The following is a 21,026-nucleotide window of genomic DNA, read 5'->3' as shown; positions in this document are numbered from 1 at the left end:
GGTCTGACAAATCAGAAACCCATTAGGACTATGGTAATTTACAATGCCTTAAAAACTTCTTTTTCCATTTTTGTATATTTTATGTACCCCGTTTGTTCTTTGTTCCATGCTTTTGTATCATTTTATGATGACTGAATAAAGAAAGTTTTAAAAAAGAGTTTAACATTTTATTTATTTTTATGTGCTTCGCGCTTTTTCACCCCCGGAACCAAGTTGGAGTTACCTATACGGGGACGGCATTTATGGTCACACTGGAAAATTTTGGAAATTAGCAACGTTTATCAGTTCATTTTCACAGTTACTGTACAAATTAATTGGTCGGTCGTGTGCACAGCGAGGTTTCCTGAAGAGTCGAGCGAAGCCGCGGACAAGGTAAGAGCCAACACCGGCCCGATGTTTGACTTTATCCGGCGCGTCTCACCTTACTGTCGGTTAGCCTTGTTGTAATGCAGGCTAGCATTAGCTACGGGGACGCTACACCTACACAATATAAGATTGTTATCTTGCTACAGCAGCCAACAAAACAGTCGGTCCGACACGGAAAGCTGCCTTTTCTTCCAGCCCGAGTCACAGCCAGCAGCCCCCGTCTGCGCTGCCACTAACGGACAATGAACGGCTCAACAATTAACGTGGTTTTAACGTTTGAATTTAGGTTTATTGTTGTGTAATTAGCTAGCACATTGGGCTGCTGACTCAGCCTGTGGAACAACTGTGTTTATATGCACTCAGTTAGGAAGCCAGCTAACGACAGGTGATTGGTGTTAACGTTAATTAGCAATAACGACATCATAATAACAGATAAGCTCCAGAGGTAGCTTCATGCTACTTGCTAGCTTCTTCCATCCTCGGCGCAAAAGCCATTGGGTGAAGTCCCTCCCATGTGTCACGTCATATGTACCGGTGAGTTAAACATTTCTTTGAACATTAAATTCCGCACAGATGAACACGCTGTTCTGCCTGTAGCTGTCTGACACTCAGTGCTTGATATATACTGATGTAAACACACTGTGCTAGTTATAATAACAACCTAATAGACCACACAAAGAGCAAACTTCCATACAGTATATTGAACTAAAACTGAAAGGCAACACTTCGGTTTTTGCTCCCATTTTTCATAGGGTTTAATTTAAAGATCCGAGACTTCTTTTAATGCACTCAATGGATATATTTCTTTAAAATTTTGGTCCCAAAGTTGTTAAAATCCATGATAGTGAGCACAGATAATCCATCCACCTGACAGGTGCAGCATATCAAGATGCTGATTAAATAGCATCATTACTACACAGGTGTACCTCGGGGTGGTGACAATAAAAGGGCACTTAAAAATGTGTAGTTCAGTCACGCAAAACAAGTTTTTAGGAGAGTGCCATTGGCATGCTGTCTAAAGAAATGTCCACCAGAGCTGTCAACTGAATGTTCATTTTACTACCCGAAGCTGTATCCAATGTTGTTTTAGCAGTACATCCAACCAGTCTCACAACTGCACAAGCCTGTTATGATGACAAAATGCTGTCAGGTCAAGACCCCGGTAAGGGCGATGAGCATGCAGATAAACTTCCCTGAGAGGGTTTCTGACAGTGTGTGCAGAAAAAAATCTTTGGTTGCGCAAACCAGGCTGTTCAGGTGGCTGGTCTCAATGTGGAGGTCCTGAGATGGTGTGGCTAGAGGTGGTCTGTGATTGTGAGGACGGTTGGATGTACTGTGAAATGAACAGAAATGACACTGGAGATGTCTTATGGTCATGAAATTAACATTTAGTGGACATCAACAGCTCTGGTGGACATACCTGCAGTCAGCAAGCCAATGACACGCTCCTTCAGAACTAGTGACATATGTGGCATTGTGTTGTGTGATCAAACTGCACATTTTAGAGTGACCTTTTATTGTGACCATCTGAAGGCACACCTGTGTAGTAATGATGCTGTTTAATCAGCATCTTGATATGCCGCACCTGTCAGGTGGATGAATTATTGTGGAAAAGGAGGAGTGCTCACTATTACAGATTTTAACAAAGTTGCGACCAACATTTGAAAGAAATGTATCTATTGAGTGCATGGAAAAAATGCTGTAGATCTTAAACCTGTGAAAAATGGGAGCAAAAACAAGTGTTGCGTTTCTTTTTTGTTCAGTGTATTTTACTGTCAGATATTAGGTTTGCATCTGTAACCTCACCAAAACATTTAAAAGTTTGTATGTCTTTGGGCCATGATCAAGTTAAAAACCACTGAGTTGTAATTGATGCTGGCCTTTATTTTTGTGTACATATCGGCAGCATTACCAAGGTAGCCTTCGGGCATCTCGGGAATATTTTAAAGAATTTTGAAACAATATTTCTGAATCTGACCGACCCAGTCAGGATCAGAAACACGCGTTGACACCTTTGTCATCAGCAGACTAGATTAATGTTCTTGTTTTGAGGTCTTACGAATAGTGTTGCCCTCCCTGGTTGGGGTCAGGGCATGATTTAGAATAAAGGCAGGTTATGATTTGCCATTGCAGAGATGAATGTGAGGGTTAGGAACAAGGTTGAGTTGAAGTTAAGGTAAAGTGGAAGCAGAATTCTAATTTAATTGGACCCCCTCACAGTTAGCTCAGTAGCTTATTCAAAATACTGTCCTTTACTTTCATAAGGGCCAAATAATTTAATCATATCCCTGCAGTTCTCAAACATCTCTGCTGGGTTCGTTTTCATAACAGAAGTGAATTCAGGATTCTTCCTGCTGTACAGAGCTCCCAATGGTCCGGCCCCAGATTATATCTGACATGCTTAAGGTGTCTGAGGTCACAGATTAGTCATCCAAAATCTGGCACATTACGCAGGGCTCAACAATAAGGATTGCCCCATCGCCTGGGGCAAGTAAAATGCCACGTTGGGCTTGTAAATGTAGCAACTCAAAAAAACAGAGAATTAAGCACTAGCCTAGCTATAGACTTTGTTGATACAACGGCTAATTAATGAAACAATTCATATAAAGGCAAATAGATTTCTGACTCACTTGACCAACCCGGGCAAGTCGGGGAAAAAAACATTAATAATGAAATTGTAGTCAGTGGTTGAAGAATTACTGTCACTCAAAATTAGTCAAAGGCAGTTTTTATATTTGATTAATAGTGCAACTATTTCATCAAGTGAAAATACCAAACATTTGCCAGTTGTAAAGTCTCACTGTCAGATAACTAAGTTCACCTTTGTGATGTTAAGATGGGGTGTCTTTTGTTATTTCAGGGCTCCTGATGAAGGTGTGTAGGTAATACTTTGAGAGCCTTGTAAGACGCCATGTCTGAAGAGGCGCTTTCAGAAAGTGACCTGGAGCCCAGCCTTAACAGTGAAGAGGAGTATCTGGACAATGAGGAAGAGGAGGACAATGAGGACATGGAGGAAGATGAGGATGAAAATGATGGAGACGATGAAGATGATAGTATTGGTGAGTGAGAAATGAACTTCTCTTGTGTCTTTTATTAGTCTAATGCATTCAGAGACAGTGGTAAAGAATGGAAAAGTAATTTACAAGCACTAAAATAGATTATTAAGACATCAGCTGAAACACTGTCTATTCTGTCTCTCTCCAGAACGACCTGCGAGCGCCCAGAGCAGGACAGAAACAGCTCAAGATGGCCGGGACTCCACCTCAGCTACCTCTGGAGAGCCATCCTCAGAGCCTCCGTCTCAGCCTGCGTCCCGCCCGTCCTCCAGGGCTCCCTCCAGACCTGCCTCTCGCTCTCAGCCTCCAACCAGCCCAGACAACTCGAGCCAGAGCAAGCCACCTTCCAGCAAAACAAAGAAACATAAAGCCTCGAAATTAACCAAATCTTCAAAGTCTTCAAAAGGCTCCAAAATTCCCAAGCCATCTAAGCCTGCACACATGAGGAAGAATATCAGGTACCTTTACCTGTTTGATATTTGCCTCAGGTGTATTACATAAAAACTTAAATTTTTGTATATATAATGAAATTTTTCATTATGCTAACAGGAAGCTGCTCAAAGAGGACCAGCTGGAGGCTGGGACCAAGGCTGCTCAACAGGAGGAGATGGACAGGCGGAAGCGTCTGGAGCAGCAGAGGAAGGACTTCCCTACACCAGCCTCAGCTGTCCCCGACTCTCAGCTAGGTGACTGTCCCCCTGTCTGTCTGTGACTGTCCCATATTTGTCCTCTTACCTGTAGTGCTATTCATCAGTCTAGATTGTTTTGGTGTGAGTTGGAGAGTGTTGTGTTGGAGTCATGGGCTTTAGAGATGTCTGCCCTCTCTGGCATATAATTATTTGAAAAACTCAACAGCAATGTGTCTTTCCAGAAATCATGACCCAGTTACTCAAGATAATCCCCAGACCTTGTTGTGAGCAGTTAAATGTAGGAACTACTTTGTTTCAATCTTATCACAGCGCAGAAAGTAGCGTGCACATACTCATGGATGAGAGGTTCGTTCTTGTTACAGCGCAAGATGTAAACATTAATGGCGTCCTCCTTGGCTGGGCTGTAACGTTAGCTAGCTCAGTGGTGCTTGGTGAGCTAGCAGTAGATGCACACTTCCTTCTGTGCCCTTGGTGGGTGTAGCTTGGTAGCAAGTTTAGTTTATTTCGGTCACTTTTGAAGCAGTGACAAACCAAAGAAAGCTTTGCTGACAGTAGAGGTGAAGGCTGAAGCCTCAGCTTATTGCACCTACCTTTTTACATTAATAGTTTTGCACTGTTCTTTTTTAGATTTTTTTAGACTTTCTACATTATTTGTGCAGTTTTAAAGTCCACCAAATATCTAAGTTTGAAAGCATGTGAGTAGAAAGGAAATAGTTCCTACAAGGTCTGTGGATTATCTTGAGTAACCGGATCATGATTTGTGGAAAGAGACATTGCTGTTGTGCTGTTGAGTTTCAAATGTTCAAATGTATGTTTTGGCACTTTGAGCACCACAAGCCGAGTGCCATTTGGTTCCATTATATTCAAGAGAAGGCAGACATCTCTACGGCCGATATCTCCAACACTCTGCAACTCACACCAGAACAATTTAGACTGATAAATAGCACTACAGGTAAGAGGAAACATGTTTTTCTTATTGTGGGGTGAACTCTCCCTTTAATTTTGACATATTTTTGTTTGTACTTTCTATCCTAAATTTTCCAATACCTTCCCATCTCCCCAATAGTCAATGCTGCTTCAATTTTAGGAGAAGTATCTCACTTGGTCCCTGGTCTCCTGAGCAAGCAGGATGTGATCTGTCTGGACAGCAGTGGTGATGAAGATGAAAAAGTGGACCCCAAGCTGCCTGCACTTGCCATTAGAGATGGTAAGATATCAGATACTTCTGTGAAACTATGATACTTTTTTTTCTCCAAGTGGCTCCAAACAGTTTGAGACTGGAAAGCTCTCACGCAGTGCTCCTTTTCCCTGTGATGGTGCAGATATAATTGAGCTTAGTTCTGGGGACGAGGATGCCCTGCAGATAAGCAGCGAGTCGGCCGATGAGGATGCTGATGGCACGGCTGCATCAGAGGAGAGCAGTGGGGCACACATCAACGACGCAATGAATCTGCCTGACGCACAGGGTCGAGTGCTGGTTAATATCAGTCACCCTGCAGACGAGAAAGACATTTACCTCGCTCCGCAGCTGGCCAGGGCCGTCAAACCTCACCAGGTATGCCCGCCATCTCGTTCTCACTCAAATTCTCAATACCTAAACACTCAACAGCAGAAACCAGCAGTCCAGCTTGTTTTCTCTCCTTGTGTCAGATCGGGGGAATCCGGTTTCTCTATGATAACCTCATTGAATCCCTGGAGCGGTATAAAACCAGCAGTGGCTTTGGCTGCATCCTCGCTCACAGCATGGGGCTGGGCAAGACGCTGCAGGTCATTTCCTTCACTGACATCCTACTGAGGAATACTGAGGCTCACACTGTGCTGGCCATTGTTCCTGTGAGTAATCCAAGTGCACACTGTGCTAAAAGAAAGTATGTAGAGCACTCATTCATGATCTCTGAAGACACATTTTGATTAAATTAACCTCCTAAGTCATTGTTTCCCTCATAAAAGGTGAACACACTCCAGAACTGGCTGACCGAGTTTAACCTCTGGCTCCCGCCACAAGAAGCCCTCCCCCCTGACACTGACCCTGAACTTGTCACAGGACGCGCATTCAAAGTTCACATTCTCAACGATGAGCACAAGTACGTGACGTGTCATGTTGTGTGCAAGGTTAAGCATTTGTCGTCAAACATTTGAGCTCTTAATCACGCTGACTGTGTGACCTGCAGAACGACGCTGGCCAGGGCCAAAGTTGTGGAGGACTGGTCCAGAGATGGAGGGGTGCTGCTGATGGGCTATGAGATGTACCGCCTGCTGTCCATGAAGAAGAGCTTTGTGATGGGCAAGAAGAGGAAATCAAAGAAGCCCGCAGGACCAATCATCATCGACTTGGATGAAGAGGATAGACAGCAGGAACTCATGAAAGGTCAGCAAAAGCCATTTGTTTAAGGCGAGCAGTGGCCTAAGCAATTTGTAAAGTTGTCTTTGTGCCTTAAAAACTCAAATGCGGATAAAAGATACAAATACAAACATAATTTACAGTGTAATTTATATTTACAGACTCATTCACTTAGTCTCTCCTCATTTGTCTTCAGGTATTGAAAGGGCCATAGCGCGGCCCGGCCCAGACGTGGTGATATGTGACGAGGGTCATCGCATCAAAAACTACCACGCCAGCACATCCCAGGCTCTGAAGAACATCCGCTCCCGGCGCAGAGTAGTCCTGACCGGTTACCCATTACAGAACAACCTCATTGAATACTGGTGCATGGTGGACTTTGTTAGACCTGACTTTTTAGGTACACGACAGGAGTTCAGCAACATGTTTGAGCGGCCCATTCTGAACGGGCAGTGCGTGGACAGCACACCTCAAGATGTCCGCTTGATGCGCTACCGCAGCCACGTGCTGCACAGCCTGCTGGAGGGATTTGTCCAGAGGTAAATCAGCTGTCAGTGCCAGATGTAGAAATCATGAAACAATGCATAGTATCTTGGATGATGCTTACCTGTCCATGTTCTCTGTGGTGCTTTTCTGGGTTGCAGACGAGGTCATGACGTGCTGCGGGACCAGCTTCCCTCCAAGGAGGAGCATGTGATCTTGGTGCGGCTCTCTCCTGTTCAGAGGGCGCTGTATACTGAGTTCATGAAGCGCTTTCGAGAAGCAGGGAACAGTGGCTGGCTCGGTCTAAACCCACTCAAAGCCTTCTGTGTATGCTGCAAGGTGAGACTGTTTTCTTTGCTGATAGATAGAAACTTGTGGTGCTGAAGCGGTACAGTCCTGAGGAATCTGGTCCATTATTACTGTGACTTTCAAAATACCACTGTGGCATTTAACTTTTCTGTCCTGGATCTCTCCAGATCTGGAATCACCCAGACGTCCTCTACGAAGCCTTGCAGAAGGAGAATCAGGCCAACGAGCAGGACCTGGACCTCGATGACATCACTTCAGCGAGTAACCCTCGTTGCCCTGCACCGGGTGCCGGCCTCAAAGCCAAAGTAGCAGACTCGAGCAACAGTAAAGTCAACAACACCCTGCCACCTCTCAATCCCTCTCAGGATCGAGCCAATCAAGTCATCACGTATGAATGGGTATGTCGTGACAGTCCATAGAAAGCTCTTTGCTTTACAAGTTGGTTTTACATAATTAAAGATCTTAATTAAATTAATTAAAATACCAAAATAAAGATTAGATAAAAGATTAAAAGAAATTAAAAGATCTTAATTAATTAAAGATTACTCATATTATCCCAAATGATTCCAATGATGTTCAAACCCAGACAAATCTGTAATTTTAATTAAGGATACGGTCTGTATCATTTGGTCGCCATCACCTGTCAGTAGCGTCACAAGCTGTCACTGAATTAAGGATTTTAGTCATCACATGTCTGGATCTTAAGTTATCAGAGAAACAAGCTGAGCAAACATTAGTTGCAGCTCGGCTCTAGCCCATTTTGTGCCAAATAGTGCCAAAGAAACTCTAATTTTTAATGTGAACCTGCTTTGTCCAGTGTTTTTTTTTTTTTTTTTTTTTTACTGGTATTATTTGTCCAGTGTTTTTTTTTTTTTTTTTTTTTTACTGGTATTAACCCCGGGATCCGTTTGTTTTGGAGAGGAAGAAACCCCAAGCACCTAATGACCACATTTTCAAATATTAGAACATAATACTTGTTGTGTCTGCTATGCCAATATGTGTCTTTGTTGTCATGTCTGTGTTGGGTTTGTTGTTTGGGTTCTCCAGGCCTGAAGTCTCTTGGAGTTGCACCGCCTTTTTATTCAGCAGCCTTTTCTTCCACATGATTTGTTTCAGGCAAAGGACATAATGTCAAACTACCGCACAGGAGTTCTGGAGAACTCTGCCAAGATGATTCTGCTCTTCCATTTGATTGACGAGAGTGTGCGAAGAGGGGACAAGATTTTGGTCTTTAGGTAAGTCCTCAGTCCAACGTAGTGTTCAACACAAATCCACCTTTAAGCAGCTTAGAGAAGAGGTAAACTGACTTTGCATTCTAGCTAATTAATCAGACTTAAAATTATGACATTTTAATGAAACGAAATTTGCAGTTGTTTGTACCAAAAGGTGTACATACAGCAGTACTGTGGCTATATAAAATAATCTAACTGATTAATTGTAACTCTTAACTTTGAATGTATCAGAATCAACAACACTGCTGTCATTTGAAGCCCATTTTACAACCCTGATTCCAAAAATGTTGGGACGCTGTGTAAAACATAAATAAAAACAGAATGCAATTTTTATGTGAATAGCTGCATTAGAAATATGTGTAATGACAAAAAATGACATGATGAATACTTGTTTTCCCCACTGTGTGTCCAAAGGGATTTACAAATCATTGCATCCCAACTTTTTTGGAATCAAGGATTTATTTTGTACCAAAGTGCACTTACTTCTCTCCGCCCTTATTATCTGTTTCTGCTCTGCACCCACTAGTCAGAGTTTGTCCACCCTGACAGTCATCGAGGACTTCTTATCAAAGAGACCCATGCCGACAGGCATCGCCTCCTCTGACACCCAGAGCCAAAACTGGGTTCGCAACCTCAATTACTACAGTGAGTCATTCAATCTCTGCTCTCTCTTCTAAACTAGCAACTCTGCAGAAAGTGTGGTTGTCACCACTGAAGCCTCAAAAGATTGTATTTATTGATTTAGTATCACTGGCTGCAATTCATCAAGTTCTCCCATTTGATCGTCTGTCTTGGCAGATTTACACTGTCCAATAAATTCATTTATTTTTATATATAATGTACATATGGAGTCTTTTCACTGTTCTGCCCAAATGAAAACTACCTCTCACATAAAAATTCAATAGAAATATCCACAATTAAAAATCTCCCAGCTTTATCTTATTGTAGTTATTCAATGACAAATATGACCATGACACACTGTGTGAGTTAAAGTGTGTTCTGATGCCTCAGTGTTGAGAGATGACGTATGTCTGTCTGCAGGACTGGATGGGAGCACATCTGCCTCGGAAAGAGAGCGACTTATAAATCAGTTTAATGACCCAGAAAACATCGCAGCGTGGGTCTTCCTCCTGTCTACAAGGTGTGTGTCTCTGTTTTCTATTTTCTCATCATTTTTCACACCTGCTGTACACACTGGCAGAAATGTTATCAATAATTTGTTGTGTTCCAGGGAGTCCCAGTGGCGTATCATGTATAGTGCGTACCCTCAGTCCCTCTTGTCTCTGTTTCTTCCTATCAAGTGAAATGCTGAAAAATAAACTTTAAAAATAAAAAATTATAATTCGCTGTGTTCTTTCCAGAGCGGGCTGCTTGGGGGTGAATCTGATTGGGGCCAACCGTGTCGTCGTGTTCGATGCCTCCTGGAACCCATGTCACGATGCTCAGGCGGTGTGTAGGGTGTACCGCTATGGTCAGAGGAAACCCTGCTACATTTACCGCCTCGTCTGTGATTTCACCCTGGAGAAAAAGATCTATGACCGACAAGTGTCCAAACAGGGCATGTCTGGTAAGAGATTTGTACATATGAACCATCTGTTTGTTAGACATTGCGTTTGCACTATCCCTTATATTATCCAGTCAAAACTATAGAGGTTGATCTCATGATACAGGGTTAATGCATTTTCAAGCTTCAGCTAATAATAGTTATATGTTAAAGTGCAGCCAACATCCGTTCAAACTACAGTCGTCAAATGGAAACTTGGAAGTTTTACTTTTGAAAGTTGCTGCTTTAATATCCAGTCTTGACCTGCTGTGTGTGTTTAAAGACCGCGTGGTTGATGACCTGAACCCAGTGCTGAACTTCACTCGTAAGGAGGTGGAGTCACTGCTGCATTTTGTAGAAGAGGAACCTGAACCAAACTCTGTGGAGTCCCGGGAGGAGTTTGAAGGAGTGATGTATCAAGCTTGTCAGCTTTACCCACACCTCATCACCAAGGTACAGTTGCATGATAGGTGTTAATTAAAAGCCAAGTCTCTGCAAGAAAGGCAGTCGTGTTTTGACGTGTCAGTTTTAAGTTGTCAAATACTAAATTTAAATTATTTATTTAAGTATTGGCCGTATGGTGAGTGCTGCTCTGACTGCCAGTAGGCAAATGGTCTTGGGCTGCAGAGTACAAACACACAAATTGAATTAAGTGCTGAATGCGTCAGCACTTAGCAAAAAAACACGAGAATAAAAACAGCAAAGAATTTTCAGTAACAGTTACATTTCCCCATCTTATTGCTTATTGATCAGAAGGAAATCAGTGTTGGCTCAGTGCTCACAAACCAGCGCTGAAGTGCTATGTAAATAGCACGCTGATTTACAGAAGAGAAACCAGGGTCGCATGTGAAAAATGTATTTGAGTTCTGAGTTTTAAGTGAGATTTCTGCGAGTATGTAAGAGTAATCCTAATTTCAAGATAGCAAGCAGTGTAGTGTCAACAGTTCAGCAATCTGATGACTTGTCAGTGTGCACACGGCTTTACCTGGTAAAACTTAAATCCTATCTGAAAAGGGCTGACGTCCGTCTGTGGTGAGATAAGTAAGATCGACCTGCCTCTTGCATTGAAAATCCGATCTGACGGCTGATCTGTAATTAAATTTCCTTCGTCCCATTTGTCTCCTTAGCAACCTTTCCATCATGAGTCCCTGCTGGTGGACCGGAAGGAGTCAAAGCTGACAAAAGCAGAGAAGAGAGCGGCCAAGAAGAGCTATGAGGATGAGAAGCGAGCCTTGGTGCCCTACTCTCGGCCATCCTATGCCCCCTATTACCCAACCAGTGATCAGGCACTTGCAAACATACCAGCATTTAACCAACGCGGCTGGTGGGTTTCACACTGCATGGTTTAGCTTGCATTCCTTTTTGGAAGTCTCATTTAATGGTTTGCTAATGGTTTGTTTCTCTGTAACCATTAAATAAGCTGGTTTGTTTCAGGTTGTAGCTCTGCACGAGTTTCTCTTTCTCTCAGACTAGACATGACTGTTATGTGTGTGTGTGTATATGTGTGTGAGCACCTCATGAGTTCAGCCCTCATATTTTTAGGCGTGCCATGGCACGGCCAGATGACAAGCCTGTGGCAAGTGTCAGGCCCATCCAGTCAACCCCTATCCCCATGATGCCTCGCCAGGTCGGTATGGGCATGGCTGGCTCCAGCTCTGCCGGCAGCCTGCCTGTCAACTTCCTGCAGAAAGCTGGAGTTTATGTGCAGAGGATCGTCACCACAACTGGTAATGAATAATATTTTTTAATCACTGAAAGAACCACACTGACCCTGAAATATTACATTAACAATTTAATTTTTAAATAGTGTGAAAAATGAATTATCTCTTATCACATGTAATGACCACACATTAACATCCGCCATCTTATCTTTATCTACAGATATTGTAATCCCAGGAGCCAACAGCGCAACAGATGTTCAAGCTCGAATTAGTGCAGGAGAGAGCATCCATGTCATCAGAGGATCTAAAGGTAGCTGCAGCTACACAATAGTTGCTCTCTGCATACAAAGCAATTTGAGTTACAGCCTCCATCACTTGGTATTTTCTCCTCCACAGGTACCTACATCAGGACAAATGATGGGAGGATTTTTGCCATTCGATCTGGAAAGATCAGTAGGCCGGCAGCTGGAGGCTCTGCTCCTCAAAGAGGTACAAAATCTTATTTATTATTCATGTTACCTGTCTCCAATGCCAGGGGTCTTGTTCATGAGTGAGGGTAGAATGGAACGTGAGATGGATCGGCGGTTTGGTGCGGCTTCTGCAGTGATGCGGGCGCTGCGTCAGACCATCGTGGTGAGGAGGGAGCTGAGCCAGAAGGCGAAGCTTTCGATTTACTGGTCCATCTATGTCCCAACCCTCACCTATGGTCATGAGCTCTGGGTAGTGACCGAAAGAATGAGGTTGCAGATACAAGTGGCCAAAATTAGTTTTCTCCATGGGGTGGCTGGGCTCAGCCTTAGAGATAGGGTGAGGAGCTTGGACATCTGGAGGGAGCTCGGAGTAGAGCTCCTGCTCATTCGCGTCCAAAGGGGTCAGTTGAGGTGGTTCGGGCATCTGACCAGGATGGGATAGACGATGTGTAAAGGGGATTAAGGCTGCATTCACACCAAATGTGGCGTTGCAGCGAAAAACGCCACTCCTTCCATTAGTTTGAATGTGGGTAGTGCGTCTAAGCTGTAGCAGTGGGTCCACAGGAAGGGGCTGAAAACACCACAGCGGCCGCGGCAAAAAGTTAAAACAGATTCAACTTTGGGATAAATGTAACCCAGCATCACCCTGCATAACTGGCAATAAGATCACAAGACATCTGCGGTCCACAGGAACAAGTAATACAGTCTCTGTCATTAATTGTTGTAGTGAATAAAAGAAATAACAAATGCATGAACAGCTTGTGTACTATCCTACTAAAAAGGACACTTGCTTTTTTTGTGTGTGTGTGCGCATGTGTCTTTTATGGCAATAAAGATACTACATGGTAACCAAAAGGAATTCTACAGATCTTTTAAACCCACACAAACATACTTACTGAAGACACACAGTCAGGCGCTGAGATGTGGGGGTACCCTACACATTAAGTGACACTCCCACGCTGCTGCGCAACACTGTAGCACAACACTAAATAAGTTTATTGTGGAGTGATTTATTTTTTAGTTTCTAATAGCATTTGTACATTAAAGTGCATATTTGGCTACAGCGTCTTATTTCCAGGATTGACCTTTCAAGAATAAATTATTCAGAGCCAGAGACACTGTCCATGTCTCCTGACATTTCATAACTGAATTCCTCTCTCCTTCACAGACACCCAGGGGTCCCTGATCCATCCAGTCAGTAATGGCTGCTCATCCCCCGTGGACCAACATCAGGGCTCCCCCAACGGGGAGCAGCGGCCCGCCTCTCCCTTAAGCTCTGAGATCCTCAGAGAGCTCAGCCACTACACCTCCACAAGTGATGCCGCCGCAGCTATGGGGAATGAAATGCCGTCACCGTCAGAAATGTCGGCTGTGCCAGCAGGGGATGAAGGCGGTTCGCAAAACAATCAGACTGCCGATCTCAGCAGGCAACTCAGTGACGACCTCTTGAGCTCGGCTTTAGAGATGCGTGGCAGCAAGCGTAGGAGTACTGAAAGCCAGGGCAACACACAGGTGGGAGGCAAACGCACTTCTGCCGCAGCACGTTTCCCTGGACTGTCCATGGGCTCCGGTGGGCTCAGTTTTCCCCCCGTGGGTCTGAACTCCTCCTCCCTACTGGGAAACCTAAGTCACATGAGTCATCCACTTCTGATGGGTGGCACTGGTGGATCGTCATTCCTTCAGACACCAGGACAAACACTGGCTGACCTGCAGACCATGTTCCCGTCTGCAGGCTCAGACCTTCTGAGACAGTCTGCCACAGGGAACGGACACCTTCCCACCCCCTCCTCATCCTCTCTGCCCACTGTTTTCTCCTCTGCTTCCACCACCATCCCCATGTCATCTACACCCTCGGCAGCAACTTCTTCCTCCCTGGCATCAGGTTCTCTGCCTCCGTACTTGATGAATCCCAACATGGCCGGCCTGCTTTCATCAGGCTTCCCTCTCAACTACAGTCAGTCGCTGCTCCCTGAGCCGAGGATGTTCCCCACCCCTCTCCTCTCTGGGTCAGGGGGGTTCCCCACGTCTAACTCCGGCTCTACTACATCCAGTTTCCTCTCCCATTTTAACAATCCCACTTCCAGCCTGCTGGGGGCAGCTCTGACCCAGCCGGATGTACATCAGAGTGCGGAGAACGGCGGCAGTAGCTCTGATGACGACGTTATAGAGGTGACAGGACAGTAGAGACTCGAGACGTTCTGGAGATGAAGTTTCACACACAATTTTATGAATCATGGCGAACAGAAAGTACATTAGGGATGGGAATGCTTACATGTTTACATGACTAAATTAATTAAATTAATTCTGTTACAGTTTCTACCCTGAACTGATGATTAATGGTCAGATGCATCGATGTGTGAGCAAATCAAAATTCAATTAAGGTTTAAGAGAAAAAAGTTAAATTATACAATCATGAAGTGACTCATCTGAATTAAATAAACATTTCAGGAACTAAAAATCAGTGTTTATCCTGAACACACACTATGAAGAGACTGTGATAAGTTAAATGTGTTTCAGCCTCGCTGTGAGACTGGCCATTAAACCTACATAATCACCCATGAAATAAACTGCATTCCCATTCCTAATAGTCTCATTAAACTACACACACACTCACAAACACACACACACACACACACACACACACAGACTCTCACCTGAAAATGAGAGAATCAACTTGTACCTTAATGACTTTACAAAGTCAGAGTAACAAATCCTTATGCTGAATATCCCAGACTTGTTCAGCTGGAGCGTCAGAGCAGTGGGAAAAGACCTTTGTCTTTCGGGGACCAGCTGAATCTTTCGGGGGCTCTCTAAGCACAGCCTCAAGGCCTTGCCGTGCTGTTAGTTTTATTCCCCCTGAATTCAGATGGGATAACGCGATGAAAACTGCTTCATGTTGGATTGTCTCATGATATATTGCTAACAGTGCAAACCAAAATTTGTCCTACTGTTAAACGTGTCAGCCGCACACACCTGCTGAGCACTAACTTACCCGTTTTCTTTCAGCAGTGTTTCCTTTTTTTAGTAAACAATACTGGAAAGCTACAGAGTACAACAGATAACTCACAGAACCTGGTGTTTTTTTGTCAAAATCCACTTGACAATATATTTAGAGAAAATCCTTGGAGGCTTACCTTTAACAGAGGAAATGTTAGGCTTTCAGAGCATATTTTAGTCTTTAGTAATTTGATAGACATTGTAGCATCCCCTGTTGAAAGGATATTATGTGTGATACTATAACTGAACATGTTGATACTTTGTAAATAGCAGTCATTATCATTGTTTATATTGCAAGTCAATACTGTGCAGTGTGTAGATTTTGGTTGTAGGGAGATGGTTTATTATTACAGTGACTATCATGATGATAAACACGCTCTCGCGTCGATGCTGGGGAAACAAATTTCAGTTCAGCTGTATGATTTCCTTTTATTTTCCCTCCCCTTAAAAACTAAAATGAATGTACTTTCTTGTTAGCCTTTGATAACACGGAGGCTCGGACATGGATTCGGACTGTGTTCTTTCATTTTTAGCCTTAAACGACACAAAGGGGTCTTGAGTCTTAGCATTTATCTTGTCCTTTTTACAAATCCGTTGGAAGAACTACTGAGCATTTAGACAGTTGGTGTCAAACTCAAAACACAAGTAGAGGGCAGATTCAGCATTGTGATTAAAAGCTCCGAGTGTGAAAGCCAAAAGGAGCACAAAGCAAGGTTTAAAGGGTTACTCTGGTATTTGTTTATCGGACTCTACTTTCCTATGTTTTTCTGTCGAAAGCCCGATTTGCACGGAGCTAGTATTACCAGGGGACCTCGTGTGATTTAGAAATTACCCCCCTGCATCTGTGATTCTTGCAGCACATTCGCACAGGATAAACAAAGTCTGTATTTTACTCAAATTGACTGACATAATCCCCCGGATATGATGCACACAGTCATTTGTAACACAAACACTACTAGCGATAATGTACATTTTACAAGTAGGTTAAACAAACAGTACCTATCCTGCCACACATTGTCACGTTATCCATCTCAGCATCTGTCTAGATTTCGCTCAGCATCTGTCTAGATTTTGCTGTGTGGCGTGAAGAGCCTCCTGCACCCAAAATGCTGTCAAAACTTTCATTTATAAATGCCAACGCAGCCTCCATAATTCAAAATGAGGTGTAGAGAAACCAGAAAACCAAAATACAACCCCAAATCACTGAGGTGCTGATTATCATAGGACTAATATTATCAGTTTGGAGAAATATGATGGGTAATTTGTGAGGGAATTTTTACTTGACAAATTGCAGACATAGCACATTTTCGCAGGATTAAGATCACAGAACTCCACTGCTGTTATTACAAATTACCAGAGATCCTAAGGTCATACTAGTCCCGTGTAAGTGACTAACGCAGACAACAATTTTTGAAATTGGTTCAGTGTTGAGCCAGACTGCCACAGCCATGAAACGGGCTGTACGAAACATTCACTAAAAGTACTTGTTTTTGACACTGAGGCTCAGATTGTTATTGTAAGTGTCGGACCACATTATGGAAAGGACCTGACAGAGATAGACCTTTTTGTTAGAGAGTAAGATTTTTTGTTTAACCAGAAACAGACCCGAAATCCCCATCTCCATACCCACCAGACTTCATCTCAATAATCATTAATTTTATCATTATGAAACACACTTCATACAATGTTGACAGAAACAAATTAAAACTCACAAAAACTTTCTTTGTTTGTCTTTCCACTGTTTTAACATTTAGACTCTGGTTGGGTTGAAATAAACCCTTAATTCGTAGAGTAAGATGTGAGAATATGCTGGCTCTATACAGGATAAAATCACTGTTTATTTAAATGGAGTCTGGTGGGTTTGGCGATGGCGATTTCAGGGCTGTTTCTGGTTTTTACTATTCAAAAAAATGTCTATCTCTGTAGGGATCCTTTCCATAACATTGACAGACACATAAAGTAACAATTTGAGCCTGTCAGTGGCGAAAATAAGCACTTAGAATAGACGTAAATGGATGGTGCACAAATGCCCCAAGTGGTTACACTGCAGCCTGTTTAGTGGCTTTCTGCTGCAGCGCACTTGCTTTATTCTGGAGCAGTTTCAAAAATAGATATTCATTATTCACTTTGACACAAAAACATGGAAAATAGGGTCCAGGTTGAAAATACTGAAGTTACCCTTTAATGTTGCTAGCTCACTCGCTCCTCTTTTGTTGCAGTTTTACAATAGTGTCCCCGCCATCAGTCAGCCTACACCCTGTTTGACTCTCCTAATTTTCTTGTGAATTATTTTCAGAGCCTTGCTGAGAACAAATAATAACCTGAACTGTAGAAAACATTGCATTCATGCAGGCTGAGTATACAAAGCCTTGAGTCAATGTAGACACCAAACCATCAAAACAGATATCGAACATTTCACCACAACCACCCGTGACCGTGGCAGAGCCAGGTCAGGTGGTGTGGTGGCCTTACCAAACTGACAGTGCCATTATGTGCTAGCTTTTCACCGAGGAGCGTCTTTAAGAGCAGTGCAGTGTACGTAGCTTCTGTCAGTAGTGTCAGTCAGTGTAGGTCTGCAGTGCTTTAGGGAGTTTAGGTCTTTGCTGTTCTCTGTAGCCTTGTGTTTCTGTGTTGTGATGACACCTCAAGGTATGTAGATTTAGGAAAGCCCCCCCCTCCTCCGTCAGTAACATAGGCTAGACGCAGTGGTTGTTAGCCTTTTAGAAAACACTGGATAACCTGAGACAACACATCATTCCCTATAAAGTTGCATTTTTTGTAGAGATGTTTTCCTGTGGGGACTTTTCGCTCCCACAGTCTGAGTACTGTTCAGTTTGTTACTACTGGCTCCTTCCCTGTTGTTGTTCTGGATGCTTCATTTCTATCATCAACGATGTCTCCAGTTTTCTTCAGCATGTCTTGGGAACTTGTGATGGTTTGTTTGAGATTTGAAAGGTGGAGCTGGCACTTTGTAAAAGGATCATATCTGCTTGTGAACTGTACAAGGTACATCATACTGACGCCATGTCTTTATTCTCAGTCTTCTCAATCCGTTTGGAAACACTTTGCATTTTGACTCTTGGGAATCATCCGTTTATAAAAACTAAACCTGTCTGCAATTTCTTGTCACTTATTTGCATTTTTTATGTTTCATGGAAATATTTCATTCTTTTTTAAATGTTTTTTATAACTTCTTATTGGTGTCCACTCACCTGGCAGTTGTTTCCCTTTATTTCAATGTAAGCGTCCGAAATTTATTTATTTATGATGGAAAATACATTCTTTTTTTTGTAATTACGTTTTTTAACCTTTTGTTCACTTTGACCCATTGACGGCTGATCCAGTAAGAATTTCGTACATGCAGCCTAGATCGAAGCAGAATATGACTGTGTTATCAATGTTATTTTAACAATAAAACACTCTTCTATTGCAGTGTGAATCTTTTACAAATGCTTTTAATTTACATCATATCTTCTGTATCATTTAATATTTCCATTTCCACATTTGGCCACATAAGGAATCAAAGGCAGCATAAATAGTTAAAAGGCAGCATAATCAACCTGAGATACAATAATTCAGCACTTATTCAGGACCACTGGCAGGATCTTAGAAATACTGAGGTCACAAATCCAACCTCAAACAGGAGGTGTTGACTAGCAATAAAAAAAAATGTTTTATTTAATAATTTAACTAATACTTTCTGAAATTCTGTCCCCCAAATAATGGCATAAAAGCTGTCTAAACCTTCATACTGCACGGTTTGTCAAGTCAGTTGAGAATATTAAAGGTACAGTGTGTAGGATTCAGGGGCACCTTTTGGCAGAAATGGTGTATAACATTCAGAACTATATTTCCATTGGTTTATTATCACCTGAAAATAAACAGGTGATAAAAGTTTTTGTTACCTTCGAATGAGCTGTTTATACCACCTATAGAGCAGGTCCTCTTCCATGGCATGAATGTATAATGAGAACTGGTTACAGTGTGGGTGGCGGGACCCTGTTCATTCCCAGGAAAGTTGCTCATTGGCACATGAAGCCAAGAAGGTCCCACTGCCGCCTTTAAAATTACCAACATGATCGGCAGACTGTGTGGCCCATAGAGCAGGCACATTAGAGACTTTTGACTACTTCCAGTTCAGTGCTTCACTATCTTAAATTGGGATAAAATGATTCAAAGCTGCAGCTCTTCTCGACTTTCCAAATGTTAACAGACCGAATGTATCAAATCTCGATAGTGAAACAAGTCATTTTGCGGGGGCTGTGATGCTCAAAAAAAGTTATCAACTTATTGCCATGGTGGTCTATAGGGAAAAAAGGCTTACTGAGCCACATAGCATCACGTGACTGACGGAATCCCACTGTTTGGCCACTATGAAAACTGGCTTCAAAGCCCGGCACATCTTCTGGGGGCCTGTTCCACGCAGTCCATTATGCTGTTCTACAGTTGCCATGTGTGTAGGTTGCTAATTTGTCCTGTAGGGATCACTGTATTGTCATGGTTGTCTGCCAATCTAGGTAGGAACCATCAATTGAGGTATAGGTGTTGCTAGACGGTGGATCACAAATTGTTTTCTGACCGCAACGCTGGGACACATCATGTGAAGTTTACACTGCTCAATGTGGCTTTAAGTTTAGGGGGAAGCCGCTACAGTAGCCCAGAACGGACAAATCAAACACTGGCTCTACATAGGGTTGTTTGCATTTTTGCATCAACCACCATAGTTTACCTACATGCTTAGCACAAGGAAGACATTTCAGTTCTGATACCACACCACTAGATGCCACTAAATCCAACACACTGGACCTTTAAACCCCCTTTATTTTAATGAAATTATTTTTTTGTCCCTAAAATCAGTCACATTTCAAGCAATTCAGTCTACAACAGCCATGCTAGCAGCACTGTGAGACGGAGCAGCAATGCTTTGCAAAATGCTAACACTAGCATGCTGGCATACTGATTATAAGCAGGTATCATGTTAACTAGCTCAGCTCAGCATGATAGCATGCTAACATGCTAATTAGCAGTAAACACAAAGCGGAGCTGGGGCTGATGGGAACGTCAATAATTGTGGAAGTATTTGGTCATAAATTAAAGCCCAACATGTGAAATGTGTAACTGTCAAATGACAACTCGAGTCATTAAACCTCCCAAACTCCTAGAAAAGAAATAGTGGTCCTGTGTAAGCCATGTAAAAAAAAAAAGGGCAAAGAAGTATCTCATCATCCAAACTTGGCACTGGTGCTTCATGACGAGACAGGACCTTCAAAGCAGCTGCAGACATCAGTTCCTTTCATGCAAATCAAGCTGATTGCATGCGACAAAAAAGTGAAATCTCCAAGGCAAACCTTGCACAAGTATTCAGCGAGTGTTTAAAAGTGTCACTACTGTGTCTTCTGTCAGGAGTGCAGCCGTTTCTTGGCTGTGTACGCTCTGCTGACTTGGCTCATTATGACGAGGGCATTGAGAGTGGCGCAGAGCACTGACAGGTACCAGGTGTATTCCCCGACAGATGCAGTGAACCAGGCAGAGCTCAGGCCGAGGAGCAGGCTGGCACTGCCCAGCAGGTATGTGACGAGTCCGGATGCCGCATGGTAGCGTTTGAGTTTGGCCAGGGACCAGCCTTTGGCCAGAGAGTGGTAGATGAGAGGCAAAGCTGCCAAAGACTGCACCCCCACCACACACACGGTGACCAGGCCCAGCAGACCGTGCCACGAGGTGAAGTGGGGTTTACCATTCAGGTGTTTGTTGTAAAAGATGGCTGCCAGGCCGAGGAAAGCACAGGACACACAGAGGCACTGCAGGATCCAGTGAACACGACCTTTGGTCTTGTGTGGATACTTTTTGATGAGGGAGCCATGGGGGGAGAAGAGGAGTATGGCTTCTGTCATGAAGAAGGTGAACTGGTGGGGAAGGAA

General features: G+C 43.2%; 2 protein-coding genes across 2 annotated transcripts in view; one reads left to right on the top strand and one right to left on the bottom strand.

The window, feature by feature from the left end:
* Positions 1-95: 95 nt before the first annotated feature.
* rad54l2 (RAD54 like 2) lies at positions 96-18,226 on the top strand. The gene is made up of 22 exons (XM_050037340.1): positions 96-372; positions 3,227-3,425; positions 3,571-3,880; positions 3,972-4,108; positions 5,139-5,279; positions 5,395-5,627; positions 5,723-5,905; positions 6,023-6,156; positions 6,244-6,440; positions 6,610-6,952; positions 7,058-7,235; positions 7,373-7,603; positions 8,322-8,440; positions 8,964-9,082; positions 9,479-9,578; positions 9,799-10,004; positions 10,264-10,433; positions 11,108-11,304; positions 11,523-11,707; positions 11,862-11,951; positions 12,038-12,130; positions 13,280-18,226. Exons 2-22 carry the CDS (start codon positions 3,278-3,280, stop codon positions 14,293-14,295), a joined length of 4,530 nt encoding a protein of 1,509 aa, XP_049893297.1. The 5' UTR covers positions 96-372; positions 3,227-3,277; the 3' UTR covers positions 14,296-18,226.
* LOC126385567 (transmembrane reductase CYB561D2) overlaps positions 15,123-21,026 on the bottom strand; it is a 7,990-nt gene continuing 2,086 nt past the window's right edge. The window contains exon 3 of the mRNA XM_050037346.1: positions 15,123-21,011. Within this exon, the coding sequence (XP_049893303.1) occupies positions 20,508-21,011 (504 nt within the window). The 3' untranslated portion in view covers positions 15,123-20,507. The remainder of the gene's footprint in view (positions 21,012-21,026) is intronic.

This window comes from Epinephelus moara, chromosome 24 (assembly GCF_006386435.1).
Source record: "Epinephelus moara isolate mb chromosome 24, YSFRI_EMoa_1.0, whole genome shotgun sequence".
NCBI classification, from domain to species: Eukaryota; Metazoa; Chordata; class Actinopteri; order Perciformes; family Serranidae; genus Epinephelus; species Epinephelus moara.
The sequence above is the reverse complement of the archived record's forward strand: the minus strand, read 5'-3'. Positions and strand labels throughout refer to the sequence as shown.